The sequence below is a fragment of the Python bivittatus genome, unplaced genomic scaffold (assembly GCF_059951505.1).
Source record: "Python bivittatus isolate LINGU-HERP-01145 unplaced genomic scaffold, Pbiv_v1 ctg000690_np1212, whole genome shotgun sequence".
Lineage (NCBI taxonomy): Eukaryota > Metazoa > Chordata > Lepidosauria > Squamata > Pythonidae > Python > Python bivittatus.
This window is the reverse complement of record NW_028277096.1, coordinates 10,672,716-10,689,843: the sequence shown is the minus strand read 5'-3', so window position 1 is coordinate 10,689,843 and position 17,128 is coordinate 10,672,716. Positions and strand designations below refer to the sequence as shown.

At 42.5% G+C, this 17,128-nt stretch overlaps 1 protein-coding gene across 3 annotated transcripts in view; it reads right to left on the bottom strand.

Annotated features, from left to right (window-relative positions):
• Positions 1–11,630: 11,630 nt before the first annotated feature.
• CAMKK1 (calcium/calmodulin dependent protein kinase kinase 1) overlaps positions 11,631–17,128 on the bottom strand; it is a 110,152-nt gene continuing 104,654 nt past the window's right edge. For all 3 annotated transcript variants that reach the window (XM_088152266.1, XM_088152264.1, XM_088152265.1), the window contains exon 16: positions 11,631–15,574. In XM_088152266.1, coding sequence (XP_088008392.1) covers positions 15,502–15,574 — 73 coding nt within the window. In that variant the 3' untranslated portion in view covers positions 11,631–15,501. The remainder of the gene's footprint in view (positions 15,575–17,128) is intronic.

Below are 17,128 nucleotides of genomic sequence, written 5' to 3'. Positions count from 1 at the left end.
GGAGGCTGTTTTGCACGTGAATAATCTGCGGTGGAAGGGAATAAATATGCCGACGGTGCTCTGCTTTTCCTCATGTGGCTTTGTAGCCTTTGCGATTCGTTTTTTGGTAGACTCATGCTGACAATGGTCTGGTTTGCACATAATATATACCTTCACACAGCATATTTAATTTGGTTGCCAAATTAACCTGTTTTTGTGGGTTCTGCAATGCTGAATGGGACTGGATTTGCAAGAAGATAAAGCAGGCTTAGAACTTGCACCTGCACACATCCTTGGCTGATGATTGGGTTGTGTGAACATAGCCAAAGTGAAGCCTTATTGATCTTTGTTTTTGACACCGTATGTTGTCTGAACCCACCCACTATAGCATAACATTACATACCTTGTATGTACAGTCCAAGCTGCGATCAAATTATTGCTGCCAGGTCAAGGAACAATTTGAGAGGCAGAATACAATTTTTCAACTCCAAAGTGAGAATGGTTACTCTGCAACCTCTCCCAGGAGAGTTTGACCTGTTAATCTTTTGGTGGGCCACCCACCTATTCAGTGGCTCCTTGGTCCGTTATATAATTGAAATCTGCCACTGATTTCATGAAGATATTTGCATTTTTGTCATCAGTCCCACTGCAAAGCATTCAGAAGAGACATTCTGCAAAGCGCCTTACTGCAAGTAGAGGACCTTTGCAAGATGCTAAAGCCACCTCGCACAGCTTTGAAGGGGGGGGGGGGTCCTTCCCATTTTTGCATGCACAGAAAACACTGCCATGAGGACTACCAGCAAGGCAACCTGGGACTGCCTTTAACACAACCGTATGAGCCTTCCAAGGGGTGTGTCTACTTAAACTGGAGGATCTGTGGTTTCCTTGAGTTAACCCACTTCGTGAAGTGCTGCTTTTCTATACAGCTGTAATGCTCCATGCAATGCAAGGTCTAATGTGTTTTTAGACATCTTTGGGGTGGGGCCCGCTTTCAAAGAAACACTAGGTTCTCATCACCCGCTATTTTATCTTCCCCGAAAGGCACTCTGGGGCTCAGGGGCATCATTGAGAAAGCTGGAGGTTTCCTTTATTCTATTCATTAAATCATTTATTTGAGTTTATAAAGCAATTTATGGGGCTGCCCATCTTACGGAGGTGACTGGACACCCAACAGCACATCAAAAACAGTACAAAAAACAATATCAAGAAAAGCATTATGCCATGTTAATTCCTTTAAAAAATAAATGCCATCAGTGGGTCAGGGATCCTTTATAGACACCAAAAGAGCTTTCAGGAGGCATGTTGGTGCCATGTTGGGAATCCAGAATTAAATGTTGTGAACTCAGCCATGATGCCTTGATCAACAAACTATGGGTAAACCATTGCTCAGTGGGAGGTGTGATCCCAGTTAATATTTGCCCACAAATTTTATTTGAGAAGGTGTGATGGAATGAGAGGAGTCAAGGACAGAAGCATCTCCTCAGCCCCCCAGCGTGAGCATGGGAAAGCGAAGAAGATGAGACTGGCACCACCCTAAGGAACTCGTAGTGTTTAGTTGCTGGCTTGGGGAGTTCAGAGTGAGTCTGGCGAGATTCTGTCTAGCAGGTGTGAGCTAACAAAGTAACTGAGCTGTTCCAGAACTGTCTCGTGGAGTTTCTTGGGCTTAACCTGACATCAGTCTCGCCAGACTCACTCTAAACTCCCCAAGCCAGCAACTAAACACTACGAATTCCTTAGGGTGGTGCCAGTCTCATCCTCTTCGCTTTCCCATGCTCACGCTGGGGGCTGAGGAGATGCTTCTGTCCTTGACTCCTCTCATTCCATTCCATCACAGAAGGTTTTTTTTAATTTAAGCATTTATGCAATCTACCCCCTCATTCATGGTGGTTTATAAATATCTGAAAATCTTAGTCATAATGCACTACGTAGTACATTAGATTTAAAAACGCATTGCATGTGTGTACATTAGGGTGGTGTATTGCTTCAGATGCAAAGAAAACTATTCAGATCAGGAGGAGGGGGAGAAATGCTCATATATCACTCATCTGGAGCTCCCTACAGCATCTGCCCTGCCCTGCCCTTTCCAACACTGCATAGCGCAACTGCAGGAGAAGACGTGTGGTTTAAGGGCTTGCAGAGGGGCTAGCTGCACACCCCTTCATGTTCCAAAACACTGCACAGTCCTAATCTGTACGATAAATCAACGTTCATAGAAGAAAAGCATTACTAAAACAACCTGAATTTATTTCAGTGAGGCATATTTTGTAACGAGCTACATTACAAGTGACTTGAGAGAGAATTCCATTATTTCAGGTTGCTGCAGGAAAGGTCCTGCTTATTTATAGATGGACAGTTTTACTTAAGAAGAATCAACTCATGCTCTGTCTAAGGTTTACGCTAATATTGAATGGGAAATTTGGCCTAGAAATTCCTCGATTCCATGAGGAGAGTTTTAATTCACTATTATTAACGACTCAAAGGAGACTCATCAAATGTTTCAAGTATCCGAGTATCATGCAGATGAGAGCCCAGACTAGCTCTGTATTATTCTACAGTACAAGAAACAGAACAATGGGATTATAAAGGGAGTCCTTGTTTAGTGACCACAATTGGGACCAGCAACTTGGTTGTTAAGTGAAGCAGTCACTAAGTGAAACCACTCTTGTGCTTGCAATCTGACTTCAGCTTCCCTTTGCTTTACAGACCTGCAAAGGTCATAAATGCAAGGACTGGTTGCAAAGTTACTTTTTCATCACCGTCGTAACTGTGAACTGTCACTCTACAAGGCAGTCACTGAACAAGAACAATCTGTATATTACAGGAACTGGAAACCCTAATAGGAAGAGCAGTTTGACAGTGGGGACAATTGCCTACAGAGATGGGGGTCTCCCCTTTATTGGATGTCTTCAAGCAGATGCTTTATAACTATCTCTCAAGGATGCTTTGGATTCTTGCACCAAGCAGGGAGTTAGACTCAAGAGCATGAGCGACTCCTTCCAATTCTATATTTGATGACTTAGTTTCATTTTGAGAGCCAGTTTGGTGAAAAGGTTAAGATCCTCAGAAATGAAGAGACTTGAGTTCTAATCCTGCCTTAGGCACAAAGCCAGTTAGGTGACTTTGGGGCAGTCGCTCTCTCCCACTCCTGGAGAGAAGGCCAGGGCAAACCACCTCTGAAAATCTGGCCAAGAAAACTGCAGGGACTTGTCCAACCAGTTTCCAGGAGTCAAAACTGACTCGAAGGCATACTATTAAAAATCAATCTTGTTTTAGAAAAAGGGGTTGCCTGTTTAGGAATTTCGACTTGTGTCTGTGCTGCAGCCATGTTTAGATGTGCGGCAGTTTTAAAAGATAGCTCATTTCCTCAGAGTGCAGGAACTTCTATTCATTGTTACCATTTTTGAGTATTAAAAAAGAAAGGGAAAATGCGTTGTAAGCTTTCATGGGATCATGAGATGGTTCATGCCAGAAATCTTAAACTCTGAATCCAGTAGGGGGCACCAAAGGAATGTGGGGACAGATTTTTTTATTTTTTTCTCCTAGTTATGATCTATCTCTAGTTACGAAACTAAAAGCATAAGAATTTCTTTAAGGGCCGATTAGAAAGTCACAAAAAGGTTACAAAATGTTAGCAGCCTATTTAAAATGGGCAGGGTGGAGAAAACAGCTTTTCTCTACCGATATCAGGATGCTGTTGTTTGAATAATGGATGCAAATTTACCAACGTGATTCTGTGGTTCAGTAGTTTCCATAAATTTGAAACAAATGTTTTTCCTCCTGTAAAAAGGTAAATGCTCCCAGGCCACTGAGCCACAAACTAGCCAGCCACATTTCAATCTCCTGTATTGTGCAAACCCAGACCCTGTGTTTATTTGATGTAAGTTACTTTCCTAGTCTCCAAGCACTGAGCAAAAGCCTCGAAGTTCCCTAGGCTCTTTTTTTAATGCGTGTGCCTTCAAGTCAGTGTGGACTCCTTGCATCTGCCTGGACAAGTCCCTGCAGTTTTCTTGGCAAGATTTCAGAAGCATTTTGCCCTTGCCTTCTTCTAAGATGGGACTAGAACTCACAGTCTCCCAGGTTCCAACCTGTGCCTTAACCACTACACCAAACTGGCTCTCTCCCTATGCTCTGGCTAAAAAAAATATAGCAAACCATTGAATATCAAAGATCGATTGTAAGGGTTATTTTTTCCCCCTTATCCTTATCCTTATTTGGATTTTCAAGCAATCCCCAGTAATTTGGAAGAGCATTTCTCCCCCATCAGAATTTCTGAATGATTTCAGTTTGGTTCTCTAACCCTGAATCTGTCCACGTCATCCGCCATTTTGTATGCAAATGCCGACCTTCCATGGGATTTTCTGGGTCTGTGTGGAATTCGCCAGGCACGTCCATATGGTCACACAGTCAGGCAATATGGGCTGAACTACTTCTATAAGCATAGTACTGAGCTCTGGCATTGTGGCGTTCTGCAACAACTCTTCAGGCAGACCCCTTGGGTTCAGTCAGACATCTTGTCCTGCAGAACGTAACCCAAATCTCAAATTCATGTTCTTCTGAAAGGAGTCTCTTTCAGGGCATTTGACCAACATATTTCCATGAGCAGAAGCAACTCTCATACTGGGTGTTTTGGTTTTTCATAAGAGACCGGTCAATAAAAGGTGTCATTTATACTGTAAGCTACTTGTTCAAACAAGGTATGTCAGATGGAAGTTGCTCTTCAGGCAGAGAGACTTTTTGGCTGGAGGATGTGTCCACAAGATGGGGTGTCAAAAAATTCAAGATGGCATCTGTGACCATGCTATTGAAGCCCACCCTTTTTATATGCATTGCGCAATGCACATTAAAAAAGGATGGGGTTTCCTCAACCTACTTACTGCTATCATCTTAATTTTTTTGTATGACACCTCTCTCCTCCCTGGTGCCCCATCATCAGCTATTCTCAGAACTGGCCAAAACAGCCTGTTAAAGAGCAGTGCACCATCTTATCTCCAATTCCCGTGGGGCACATGGAGTTTTTAAGCACAACCTCAGGTTTACTGAGATGTGTTGTTATTAACAGTCCTCTTGTTGGAAGTATAAACTCTGACAAATTTCAGATTCAGATTCTAGTTTCTGCAAATCCAAAACGGTGGCTCTTTGGGTTCAATTGGCACAGTAAGTCAAGAACATAAAGCAGAGGTGAGCTTGACTCCTCCTGGTACCCATATCCATGAAGTTTTCTTGGTCATTAACTTCTTCTGGAGTCTTCTTTTTTTAATACTTCCAATCTAGACAGTAGCCTTCATATTCCCTGGTGGCCTCCCATCCAAAGACTAACCTGGCCTGCACAAAGCCAGGTGCTGCTACATGTAGAACCTAAATCTTTTGTTAGAGCAGTGTTTCTCAATCTTGGCCACTTTAAGATGTGTGGGCTTCAACTCCCAGAATTTCCCAGCCAGCCCCATGCTGGCTGAGGAATTCTGGGAGTTAAAGCCCACACATCTTAAAGTGGCCAAGGCTGAGAAACACTATATGAAGAGGATCAAGCATGATAGGAGAATAAGATGTACGGGCTTGTTAATTGGACTAGATCTCTTTTTAAAAGAACCGCTGAATCCTGTGAGTTTTTGCAAGCAAGATCTTTCTGCTAGTAAAACATACTCCTGGCCACTTCTCTCTGGTCACCTTTCATAGCTCAGTGGTAGAAAAGATGCTTTATGTACTCCGTTTCAAATAATCCTTGATATCTCCAAGGATGAAAATGCACATGATTGGAATCACCACATTATATGATATACATATACAGATTTGTGTGTGTGTGTGTGAGAATCCAGTCAACAGTGGTTTTGCAACTAACTATATGATTAAACATATTACTATGGCTTAGAAAAAGGTATGAACCCAGTCATTACTCCAGCACTGACTGCTCAAACTGACTGTACTTTTTAAAGTGCACCAAAGTGTTGATTTGTTTTTATTTTCTATTCAAGAGCCTTTTAATTGACAATTCCTATGAGTACTGTATAAAAGTCACTTTGAGGAATGAATTCGTTCTTCCATACGCTATGTATGTAAACTGTGAATTCCAAATACGTTTGTACTGAACCCCACTCAATTCAGTGATGTGTACACCTAAGTTAGTGCACATAGGATATTCTTAAACTCCTCATCTTAATATACAAGTCTAATTTATTATTATGTTATTATTATTCAACATTTAAAAAATAAAAACATTGCAGAGTGTGCATGACAATGGTGAGCCAATAGAAGAGACTATATATAGCTCATGCTTGCAGATGTTTCATTACCTCTCTAGGTAACATCTTCAGTGCTAGCTGAAGTGCTAGCACTGAAGATGTTACCTAGCCGGGTAATGAAACGTCTGCAACAAAACAACCAAGCTCAGAGGACCCCAAGGACTCCACAAGGGTGAGTCTTTAGCTTCCAGGAATGAGTGAATTATTCACTGATGACACAGAAGTCAGGAGCATTTCCTGTGCCTCCATTTCAATCACAACTCAGCCAGTAGTTTAATTCTGAGCACTTTATTGGCATTTCCACCTCCACCCCCACCCCACCCGCCCAATTCCATTCTTTGGAGTACAAAAGCATGCAACCCCCTCCCCTCCAATAGGTTCTGCTCATGATACATATTTACAGTGCGATGGACCTTGATGCTATCACCATCAGTGGCTGGATATTTTACTCTTTGCCATCCTGGGAATTCTTGATGTATGGTCCCAACATGTCTGTTGGATAGGGCTGGCATACATTGTCATGCTTTCAGTTTCTGAGGTGTGGGGGAGTTTCTTGAGTTTCACACCGAACATTACACAAAACACTGAAACAGGACAAGCACGGACCTTGAGTACAAAGTAGCATGAACCAAAGAAAATACAGCAAGGCAATTCTCAGCCCTATGAGATCTTGTAAACCCTTAAAATAATTAAGGCGCCAGAACCACACTAACTGCAAAGTTCATAATCTATACCTGATTCGGATTAAGAGATGCAACTTGAGATTCCTTGTAAGTGGCAAAAAATATCGGCAAAGTATGTTGCATTCCTATCATAGCTTAGTAACCTTGTCCTTGATGCTCATGGCAGATTTTTGAACCTACTATAGGTGTGCCAAGGTCATTATCAAAGAAAAATTGGCATGTGTGGTAAGGGTGCTGTTTGCATATGGATCCCTGAGGACACAGGATGAATTTGCAGTTCCCTTGGTATGAGCAGCAGTTTATCAATGCTGCATCAATATGGTGTAGCAATTAATTGGATGCACTAGATGCCAGGCTCCCCTCAGTTGGGAACTCACTCTATGCCAGGGTTCCTCAACCTCAGCAACTTTAAGATGGGTGGACTTCAACTCCCAGAATTCCCCAGCCAGCTGGCTGGGTAATTCTGGGAGTTCAAGTCCACCCATCTTAAAGTTGCTGAGGTTGAGGAACCCTGCTCTATGCCACTTTCAGCACCATCACTAAAGTGAAAAAAAAAATGGGAATGATGATACCAAAGTTATTGTAAACATTGCCAAGATAATATCAGCAAAATGCTTAGTGCACTACATAAATATTAAAAATTACCCTGTTTCTGTGACACACCAATGAACTTTATTTTTGCTGTTATTCTACTCCATGCTGTTACAGTTCAATATATAGAAACTAACATGGCAGCAAAGCACAGGAAAGACACTGAACTCCCCTTGGGCTTGCTATTATAATACTATATTGGAATGCTCTGAAGGTTTTTTGAAAGCCTTTCCCCTTCTGGATCCAACATTCTTACCAACCAGGTGACAGTGAATTGTAGGCAAGGGTGCAGTCCAGAAATCCTGAAAAGTTAATAGTGGTTTAATAATTAGATAATTAATAATGTCTGGCTGTAGGTCCCAACTACCCTCACTTACAGGACATGGTGGGATAGGAGCCCTGCTCCATGGCATGGTGAGGGATCTGGGAAGGAGAACTGGTGGATATGAAGATGGATAGTTTGGGATGGGGCTGGCTGGAGAAGTTGGAGAAGAGAGTGATAGAGGATTGGCATGAAAAGAAGTTGGAGATGAGATACATTGATGGAGTACAGTCTGAGAGTGGATGTTGATGAAGATAGCTGGAAGTAATTGGATGCAGTTGAAGAGCTGGGAAGCAGGAGGAGGAAAGCAAAGGCTGACAAGGGATTAATGCAATTGGATTATTGAGAAAGGAGGGTGAAAGATGATTGGATTGGGGGGAGTTGGTGGAGAATGTTATGGCTTAGAGGAAGGGAAAGGAGTGATGAAGAAGGATATAGTGGCTGATCTACTGGGAGAGATTCAACACTTGGGGGACAGGGGTGTCCTGATGGAAGAATTACAACTGCTGGTATACAGAAGGCTAACATCAAAGAAAGAGGGGCAACCCAGATGCTATTTGGCTGGAGATGGCTTGAGTTTGGGAGTGGAAGACAAGTGCTAGAAGGACAGAAGAAAAAAAGAATGTGTGGCAGGTGAAACATCCTATCTGGTCTCCTTGAGGCTTGTGGTGACTGCTGATCTCCATAATGAAAATGACCCATTAAGATGGTCTCTCCTAGGTACCTTATGGATCTAACTGACTGAAGGGGGGGGGGTGTCCCAGTGATTGACAGGCATTGGGGTGTTTGGGTGCTTAGTTGAGCTCTAGAATGCAGGGGCAGCAAAGATGCTTGACAGATTGCTCCAAAGCAGTTTCTCCCAGAGTATCAGTCCAGAGGTCCTAATTGGTTCCATGAGGAGCAATGGGAAATGAAGTACACTTGGAGACAGTTTGAGTGATGCTAGTGAAAGACAAGCAATCAAGATGACTTGAACACAGATATGAGATCTTGTCTGAGCCTGCTTGTATCAGTAACCAAATGTTGCTATTTCCCTGTACTGTGTAGTGCCAGGCAACAGCATTATTTCAGGTGACTCACCCACTTTTGGGGCTGTGGGCCTTGAAAGTCCTCCCACTGGCCATTGTGGACAGTTTGCCAGACATTTGCAGACAAAATTGTTCACATTAACTTTGAGCTGGACAGGCAGGGTCTCCTGAGATGCAGAGGTAACTCCTCCAGATCCAGTCCTGGAGGCTGTGAGGGATTGGATGAGGTGGAACAAATTTAAACTTAACCCCAGCAAAGTAGAGTTACTGTTATTAAAAGGCATCTGGATCCATGGATGCTCCATTAATTGTTCTTCAAAGAGCAGATATGCAATTTAGGAATTCTAGAACTTGTGGCTCCTGCCACAGCAAGTATAGGCCTTGGCCAGGATGGCCTTTGGCCAGTTTTGTCTGTTTTGCTAATTGGGACTTTTCCTGGTACTGAAAACAACAAGTCCTGTCTGTGTCCTCTCACACTTAAACTACTGAAATTCTCTCTTCATAGGGCTACCTTTGAAGATCACTCAGAAGCTGCAGCTGGGAGAATGCAGCTGTCCACCAACAGACTGATACCAACCAGTATAACAGAATAACACCTAGATTGAGGGAACCACATTGCTTGCCAGTCTGCTTCTGGGCCCAATTCAGAGTGCTGGTGATTACTTATATGGTTTGGACCCTTATCACCTTTAGGACCATCTGCACCAGGTAGAATCCATTCAGGACAATCTAGACGAAAGGGGGCACTACAGGTACCCTCCTTTTGAGAAATCGAGGGGACAGGGTCCCTAAGATGTCCTTCTCAACAGCAACCACATCATTTTGGGGTACTCTCACCTCCCCAAGGAAAGTCTTTCATGGGATCTTTCATGGAAAATTATCAGCACTGGACAGCAAAGAGTAGAGACGTGGCCTATTATTAGATTTTATAGATTTTGGTGTAGTGATTAAGGCACCAGGCTAGAAATTGGGAGATCATGAGTTCTAGTCCTGCCTTAGGCACAAAGCCAACTGGGTGACTTTGGATCAGTCATTCTCTTTCTCAGCCCTGGGAAGAAAGCAATGGCAAACCATTTCTGCAAACATTGAAAAATGCATGGACTTGTCAGTGTAGTCACCAGGAGCCAAGACTAACTTGAGGGAGCACGTGCGCACACACACACACACACACACACCACCTAGAATCCAGTGAATAGGTGGGATACATATTTTTATAAATATCTCACGATAAGGTGGCTTGGTGCCCTCCAAATTATATCGTCTTCAACACTGGCTATGATGGCTACAACTTATGGAATTGTAACTTTGGAAGAGACTTTAGAGGTCATCTAGTTCAGTCCAGCACAGCCCCCACTAGCACATCTCTGACATAAGCGTTTAGCCTCTCTTTTTGAAGATCTCCAGGGGAAAATTCCCTACATCATGTGGGAGCTTCTTCCACTGACTGATAGCTAGTATAGTCAAGATGTTCCTTCAGACATCTGTTGGTTCTAGTCCTGCCCTCTGGGTCTATAACGAATAAATCCACTTTGGCTTTTATGTGACAACCCTTCAAATATTTGAAGACTGCTATCCCATCTTCCTTCAGCGGTCTCTTTTGTAAGCCAAACAGAATCTTGAAGCTGTTCCTCAGAGGGCTTGGTTCCAAACCCTTCCTCATCTTGGCAGCCCTCCACTGAACTTAATTTGCCACTGTCCTTTTCTGAATTGTGATGCCCAGAAATGGGCACAATATGCCAAATGGGGTCTGACCACGGCACATAAATGGAATGATTATTTCCCATTATCTGGACTCTATGTTCCTGTTAAGGCACCCCAAGATAGCATTTGCCTTTTGGCAGGTACATTACATTGCTGGCTCACATTTAACTCCTGGTCAACAAGAACATCTAGATCTTATTCATATGTATTATTGCCAAGCCAGATCTCCTCCAAACTATACTTTGCCCTAATTTTTCCTGTCCAGATGTAGTATTTTACATTTCTCCCTGTTAAATTCCATCCTATTTATTTCAGCTTGTCTAGCTGTTTTTGAACCTTCTTTCTCCTTTATAGCTAGTCCTCACTCACTGACTGTCTTGTTTAGCGACTGTTCGAAGTTACGATGGTGTAAAAAAAAAAACAGCCTTGTGACCAATCCTTGTATTTATGACTGTTGCAGCATCCCATGGTCACATGATCACCATTTGCATGCTTCCCCACCAGCTTGCAACGAGCAGAGTTAATGGAGAATGCAGAAGTAAAATCGCAAGTCGCAGTCACATGATGTTTTGCTTAATGACTGTAGTGACTCATGTAACGGCTGAATGGGAAGTGATGTCATAAGTCTGTTGTGGTCACATGATTGTCCATTTAGTGACCACAGTGCTTAGCGATGAAGTTGCTGGTCACAATTATTGTTGCTAAGTGAGGACTACCTGTAAAGTATCAACTTCCCCTCCCAGCATTGTGTCATCTGCAAACTTGATAAATGTCTTTATTTCTCAGTTAAATTCCATATTTCAGCCCACTGCTCAAGCCTATCTAGATCTTTTTCAACCTTCTCTTTCTCCTTTAAAGTATCAACTACCCCTCCCAGGACTGTGTCATCTGCAAACTTGATAAGTGTCCCCTCAACTCCCTCAACCAAATTATGGATAACAGTGCTGAACAGCGCAGGACCCAGGCATAACCCTGTGGCATTTGACTCAATACTTCTCTCCAGGCTGAAGTGGAGCCATTAATGAGCAGCGTTTGGATGTGGTCATTCAGCCAACTGTGAGTTCATCTAACAATAGTATTATCCAGCCATATCATTTTATTAAGGAGAATGTCATGAGAGACTCTGTTGAAAGCTTGCTGAGGCCCAGGTACCATATGTCTACGGCAGTGTTTCTCAACCATGGCCACGTGAAGATGTGTAGGCTTCAACTCCCAGAATTCCCCAGCCACACATCTTCACGTGGCCAAGGTTGAGAAACACTGGTCTACAGTATTCTCCTGATCTACTAAATTAGTAACTCTATCAAAAAAGAGATAGGTCTAGTGTGGCACAATTTGTTACAATCCACGCCAAATCCTGTTAATAGTGGCATTCCTACCCAAGTGCTCTCAAACATACTGTTTAATAACCAGTTTGAGACCTTTGCCCAGTACATACACCAAGTGGATAGGTTTGTAGTTTCCTAAATCCTCTGTTACAAAGATGGGAACATTGTTCTCTCTGGTCTTCTGGGAAGCTGAAATCTAACCCATTCGGTAGACATCAAACTGAGGAAGGCTGTTGTACAGATACCGTACAAGTAGAAAGTTGAATAGGATTAGAAATCAACATTGGGGTGGCTTGCAAATGAGAAATAGAGGAAAATCAAGTGGTTTGCTATGAGTTTGAATAATTGTTGAAATCAACTTTAATGTGGGAAGGGATGGGAAAGGGCAGCAACTGCTTCATAAAATTTACACAAAAGTGGAATTCATGTTGGGAACAGGTAATTTTTTACAGGGGTACCTGGAGATGTCATTTTTAAGCTACATTTTTTACCAGATTAACCTCATTCATAGTTGTCAGACAAATATGGGGGATTAGGAGGCTGTATCCCTTGGTTTTTGAACTTCCCCAAATTTTGTAATGCTCCTTTTAGCTAAGTACACCCCCCCAAATGCATATAATAATGCTTCAAAATATTATACATAATGAAAAAATAATTCTGAATTTGTTGATGAGAATATGGGACAGATTCATAAATGAAGACATGAAAAGTCACATAAAGACCATTTCTCCATCCCTTAATTTAAGTATCAGTCACACATATAAAAATAGGGTTACTTCAGAATGACCTGCACACATACATACCGAAGCACATGCCTCGGAAACAGGTGAGAATCTGCTCTCCCTGCTATTGTCTTCTTACCATTTGGAATAATTGTAAAGGAGGCCAATTCTAAATATGCTCAATCTTTAATATATCATTGCAAAAACTATGATATATTGATTGTTCACCTCAGAAAGAGAACAGATTGTCAGAACTATAAAGGAGCAACTGAAGTGGTACAGAAGTAGTTAATAGTTTTCTTGCTTCATACAGAAAAGCAAAACAAAAAAACTTCCGGGCTGTGTTCACATAGTACCTAATGGTTGCATTTACATAACATGCTCAAGTTTGTTTAGTTTTATCCTTGGTTAATTTGTGTGTGCCATTAGGCAGGCTCTGAAGACCCAGTCTGTTCTGATAGTTCACAATTCATGAACTATGCAACCCCCAAAATGGATTAGCTCGGCAACCAGGTTAAGCACATCTGAGAAAGCAGACCCAGGCTTGGTAGAGTGGAGTGGGCTACCAATAGCCCTTGTGTCACATATAGCCTTTGCCCTAATTTCATGTAGCCCTTGGTTTAAGTTCAAAATCTCTTTGTAAACAGTCAGTCTGGATTGCTGGTGAAGGTAATCATTTCTTCCCCATTTCAGTATAAGGAGGAGGAGTCGGAAAACGAGGTGTAAGAGAAGAAACCAGAGAACAGGGCGGGGGGGGAGATGTCAAAAAGTGATAGAATTGGTGGCATCATTTTTAGTTCTGGTCTAACAATATTCCTTTTAGTCCCAATCAACTTGGTATCAATGCAGCCGAGATTATTCTGGTGAGAATGAGAGCTTCAACAATAATGCAAGGTCACTCATCCCTGTGGTAGAACAGATAAGACAACCTGATACCCGTGCCAGTGAGAATGACGTTCCTCATCACTCCCTCCCTTGGATACTTCATAGTCCTAATATGCCTGATTCTGAATAAGCGTGTTTATAGATTTACAATGCACAGTGCAAAAGTTTGCACTTTATCAAGTGATGGACTAGAATTGTTGCATCTTGGACATGCAATGGATTATTCTTTTCCTGCTTTCTCATGTTCTGCCCCTGTCTGTGCCCAGAACTTTGGGGTACCTATGGGCAGATCAATCTGAAATCAGTGGCAGATTCTTTGAGTGTATACAAATCAAGGCAGAAAGGCAACTTTCTGCTGAAAGCACAGGCCCTCTGACATGAAAATGGCCTTGGAGATGTCTTCTGCCTTGGGATTCACAGCTGTAGGCAAACTTCTGAGAACTGCATTCCAGTTATTAAGTTTGACATTTTGCAATGCCATGTTGTATGTACGTCTGTGCTTATTTCAATACACAGGAATGAGTGAAGCTGGTTTAATGAGCATTTCTACAATTAATTCTGCCACTAGAACAGGGCTACCAGTGCGATTAGAAAAGCTCCCTCTACATCCCATTAATTTTGATCCTGATTACATGTATGAGTGAATCAAGGTTCTTTTTGTAAGGTGTTTGGGCAAGGCTCTTGTATATTGGTAAACAATTCCACAGAATTGGAATAGGGCCCATGGCACCATTTTCCCACTGCAATTTCTTCCAAATGTTTTGACAAGAAAGATTAAGGTGAGGTTTGCTGACAAGACTGCCGGTGAAGTCTGTCCTAAGAGCTTTGAGTCAAGACAGTGGGAGGCAAGAGGAATCAAGAATAAATGAAAAACAGACCAGCCTTTTCCTGGACCCCCAGAGCTCCAGGATCTCTCATACTTGAAAATGGAAGTTTTGCAGTTCTTCCTTTGCAGCAGCTGAGACAGAAGCAAATTAGCTCAAAAGCCCAAACATGCCCAGTACTACAAGAACATGGAATCTAGAGCTACGCTCTATGGGTAGAATTCTCACATGGCTGAGCCATTCCTTATATAACATCAGAATTGCTTTTTAAAGATATTATTAGGAAGGAACATATGATGCTAACTTATGTGAAGTCAAACCATGAGTCATCAGGCACAATATTGTCAGTTTTGGCCAGCAGCAGCATTCCCCATCTCACAGAGGAGGCCTTCCCAGTTCTGTAAGATGCCAGGAATTGGATCTAAAAGCATGTAAAATATATGCCCTCTCACTGAACTTTAGCCCTTCTCCATGTGCAAAAAGGCAGGCAGGCAGGAGGCAAGAGAAAACTGTCAACCTAGTTCTCTTAATTTGGAATTAAGCAGATCTTTCAGAATTTAGGGGAAAATCTAAAGGAGGAGAAATCCAGAAGCCTCTCTAGTTTATCGCAACCTCACTGGGCATGACCCAACAGTTACAGACATGCACAACTCAGGAAACATGCTGATGCAAAATGAGTTGAATCCTTACCACAGAGATACTGTATTTTTGCTGCATTTCAAAACAAGCCAAAGTAATGGTACCACTGACCCAGCAATAAGAGAGGTGCAGGGTTTCTAATGTGTTGAATAACATACTGGGCTTGCAATCTGATTGCTGAATAGCTCATACCAAAATCAGTCGGAACAGAAGTTTTAACTGAGCAGCTCCTAGCAGGGAACACTGGGCAAAACTGACCAAACGCATACCACAACATGAAACACAGCTGGAAGAGGCACATATCGACTATACAACACCAAAATGTCTTACATGGTGAAAAAATGCAGGCAGCAGGTTGTATGAAGAATTAGCTATTCGGTGTACCATTTCTTGGGTTGGTGTTTGCTGTTTTAGTGTTGTACTTATTAGTCTTCCTCTCTCTCTCCCGCAGATCACAAACCCTGGCTGATGAGAACAGCATGGCGCGAAAGACAACACCACCAGTTACAACAGTTACAGCAGCAGCTCTAGCTGGATGATCGGTCAGTGAGATGCTTGGGGTTTCAAGAGGCCGTCTCATCTTCATTCACATCAGGCAGCTCTGGGTCCTTTACCCCTTCTCGGCTTGCTTGTTTTCTACATATCATCAAGAGGAAGAACATTTCATCAGCGAGATCAAGAAGCAGTACAACAACCCCTGTTGTATGTTACTTGCCTTCATACAAGGGGTTAACTGCAGACACACATACCTTATTGCCGTGTTCTATGTTGTGACCTGTGGTTACAACAATAAACTTATTTACTTACTTATTGCAATGTTTCTCAACCTTGTCAGTTTTAAGATGCGTGGACTTCAACTCCCAGGATTCTGGGAGTTGAAGTCCATGCATCTTAAAGCTGCCTTGGCTGAGAAACACCACCTTACTGGTTCTACAACTGAAAGGAAATTACATTTGGAGAAGCATGGTGCTGAGAAGGGTGTCATTCAACAGAAAAGCATAGTATTTGAAATCATGAGGACTAGAATCTTCCTTTATTAATATGCTCAGTAGTGGCCATACACTTTGGATCCAGAGGGCTTAACATTCAGTCCCAGACATCTCTGGGTATAGGAAAAACAACTGTGCCAAAAAATCTGAGGAGTCACAGCCAGTCAGCTGTTGTATTCACATAATACATTTAATTCAGTTACAAAATTAATCCATTTCTTGGACTCACATAATGTACTGAACCATAAAGTTACCAACTGATCTGGATTCACGCAACCCAGCAAGCCACATACACATACACAAAATTAATAATGACAAAGGCCAAGGTTCAGCATATTGTGTAAATGCAGCTGCTCAATTTTTATCTGACCTGGTTAAGCGTGTTGTGTGAACACAGCCAGAATTAAAATACTGAGCTTGATAAATTACACATGACTTGGTGGTATGGTAACACCTTGGTATAGGCCAAGTGCCGTAGTTGGTTTTAAAAGAAGAATGGGATATAATTATGGCAAGGGATCCATCAAGAGTTGCTCAACAGATCAGCTATACTGAAAACCTCCATCTTCAGAGGCAGTCTATCTTAGAATAGCATTTGCTGGAAAGCCACAGCATATAAGAGTTTTTGCTTTTATCCTTCTGGGCTTCCAGGATGCTGGACTAACTGGGCCTTTTCTTCCCACAGAGCCCTTTAGATATTGCTAGGAAAAATATGAGGAAAGAACTGATTTCTACTAAACACCCTCCCCAGCCCTAGCAATAAACCCAGCCTTTGCACCAGATGGCTGACAATCTCTGAAGGTGCTCTCACACAGTTGGAGAATGATGAAACAGTCAGCAGCTGATACAAGTTAATGCAGGGACCGTCGTCAGCTTCCATACATGATGTATAGCCTCAGGCAGGGAGAACAGAAGTGTGTGATCCAGTTGCAGGCCAGCCAGGCAACCTGTGACTGCCTCCTCCACCACCCCTTCAGCTTCGGTGGGCTTGAAATTGAGTTTGAATTGCCTTCTCTGTGCTTTGCAAGGAGACGTCACTGAGTATGTCCATATTAATCCAGTTGGAGAACGCATCCCCCACTGAGTGTTCTCATAAGGCTCACCTTAATCCTAACCTCTCCCTCTCCTGTTGTTTTTCTAAATGGAGAAAAGCCAAAATTTCCTGGGAGTTGTACTGTTTCCAGCTTTTGTCAGGAAGCTC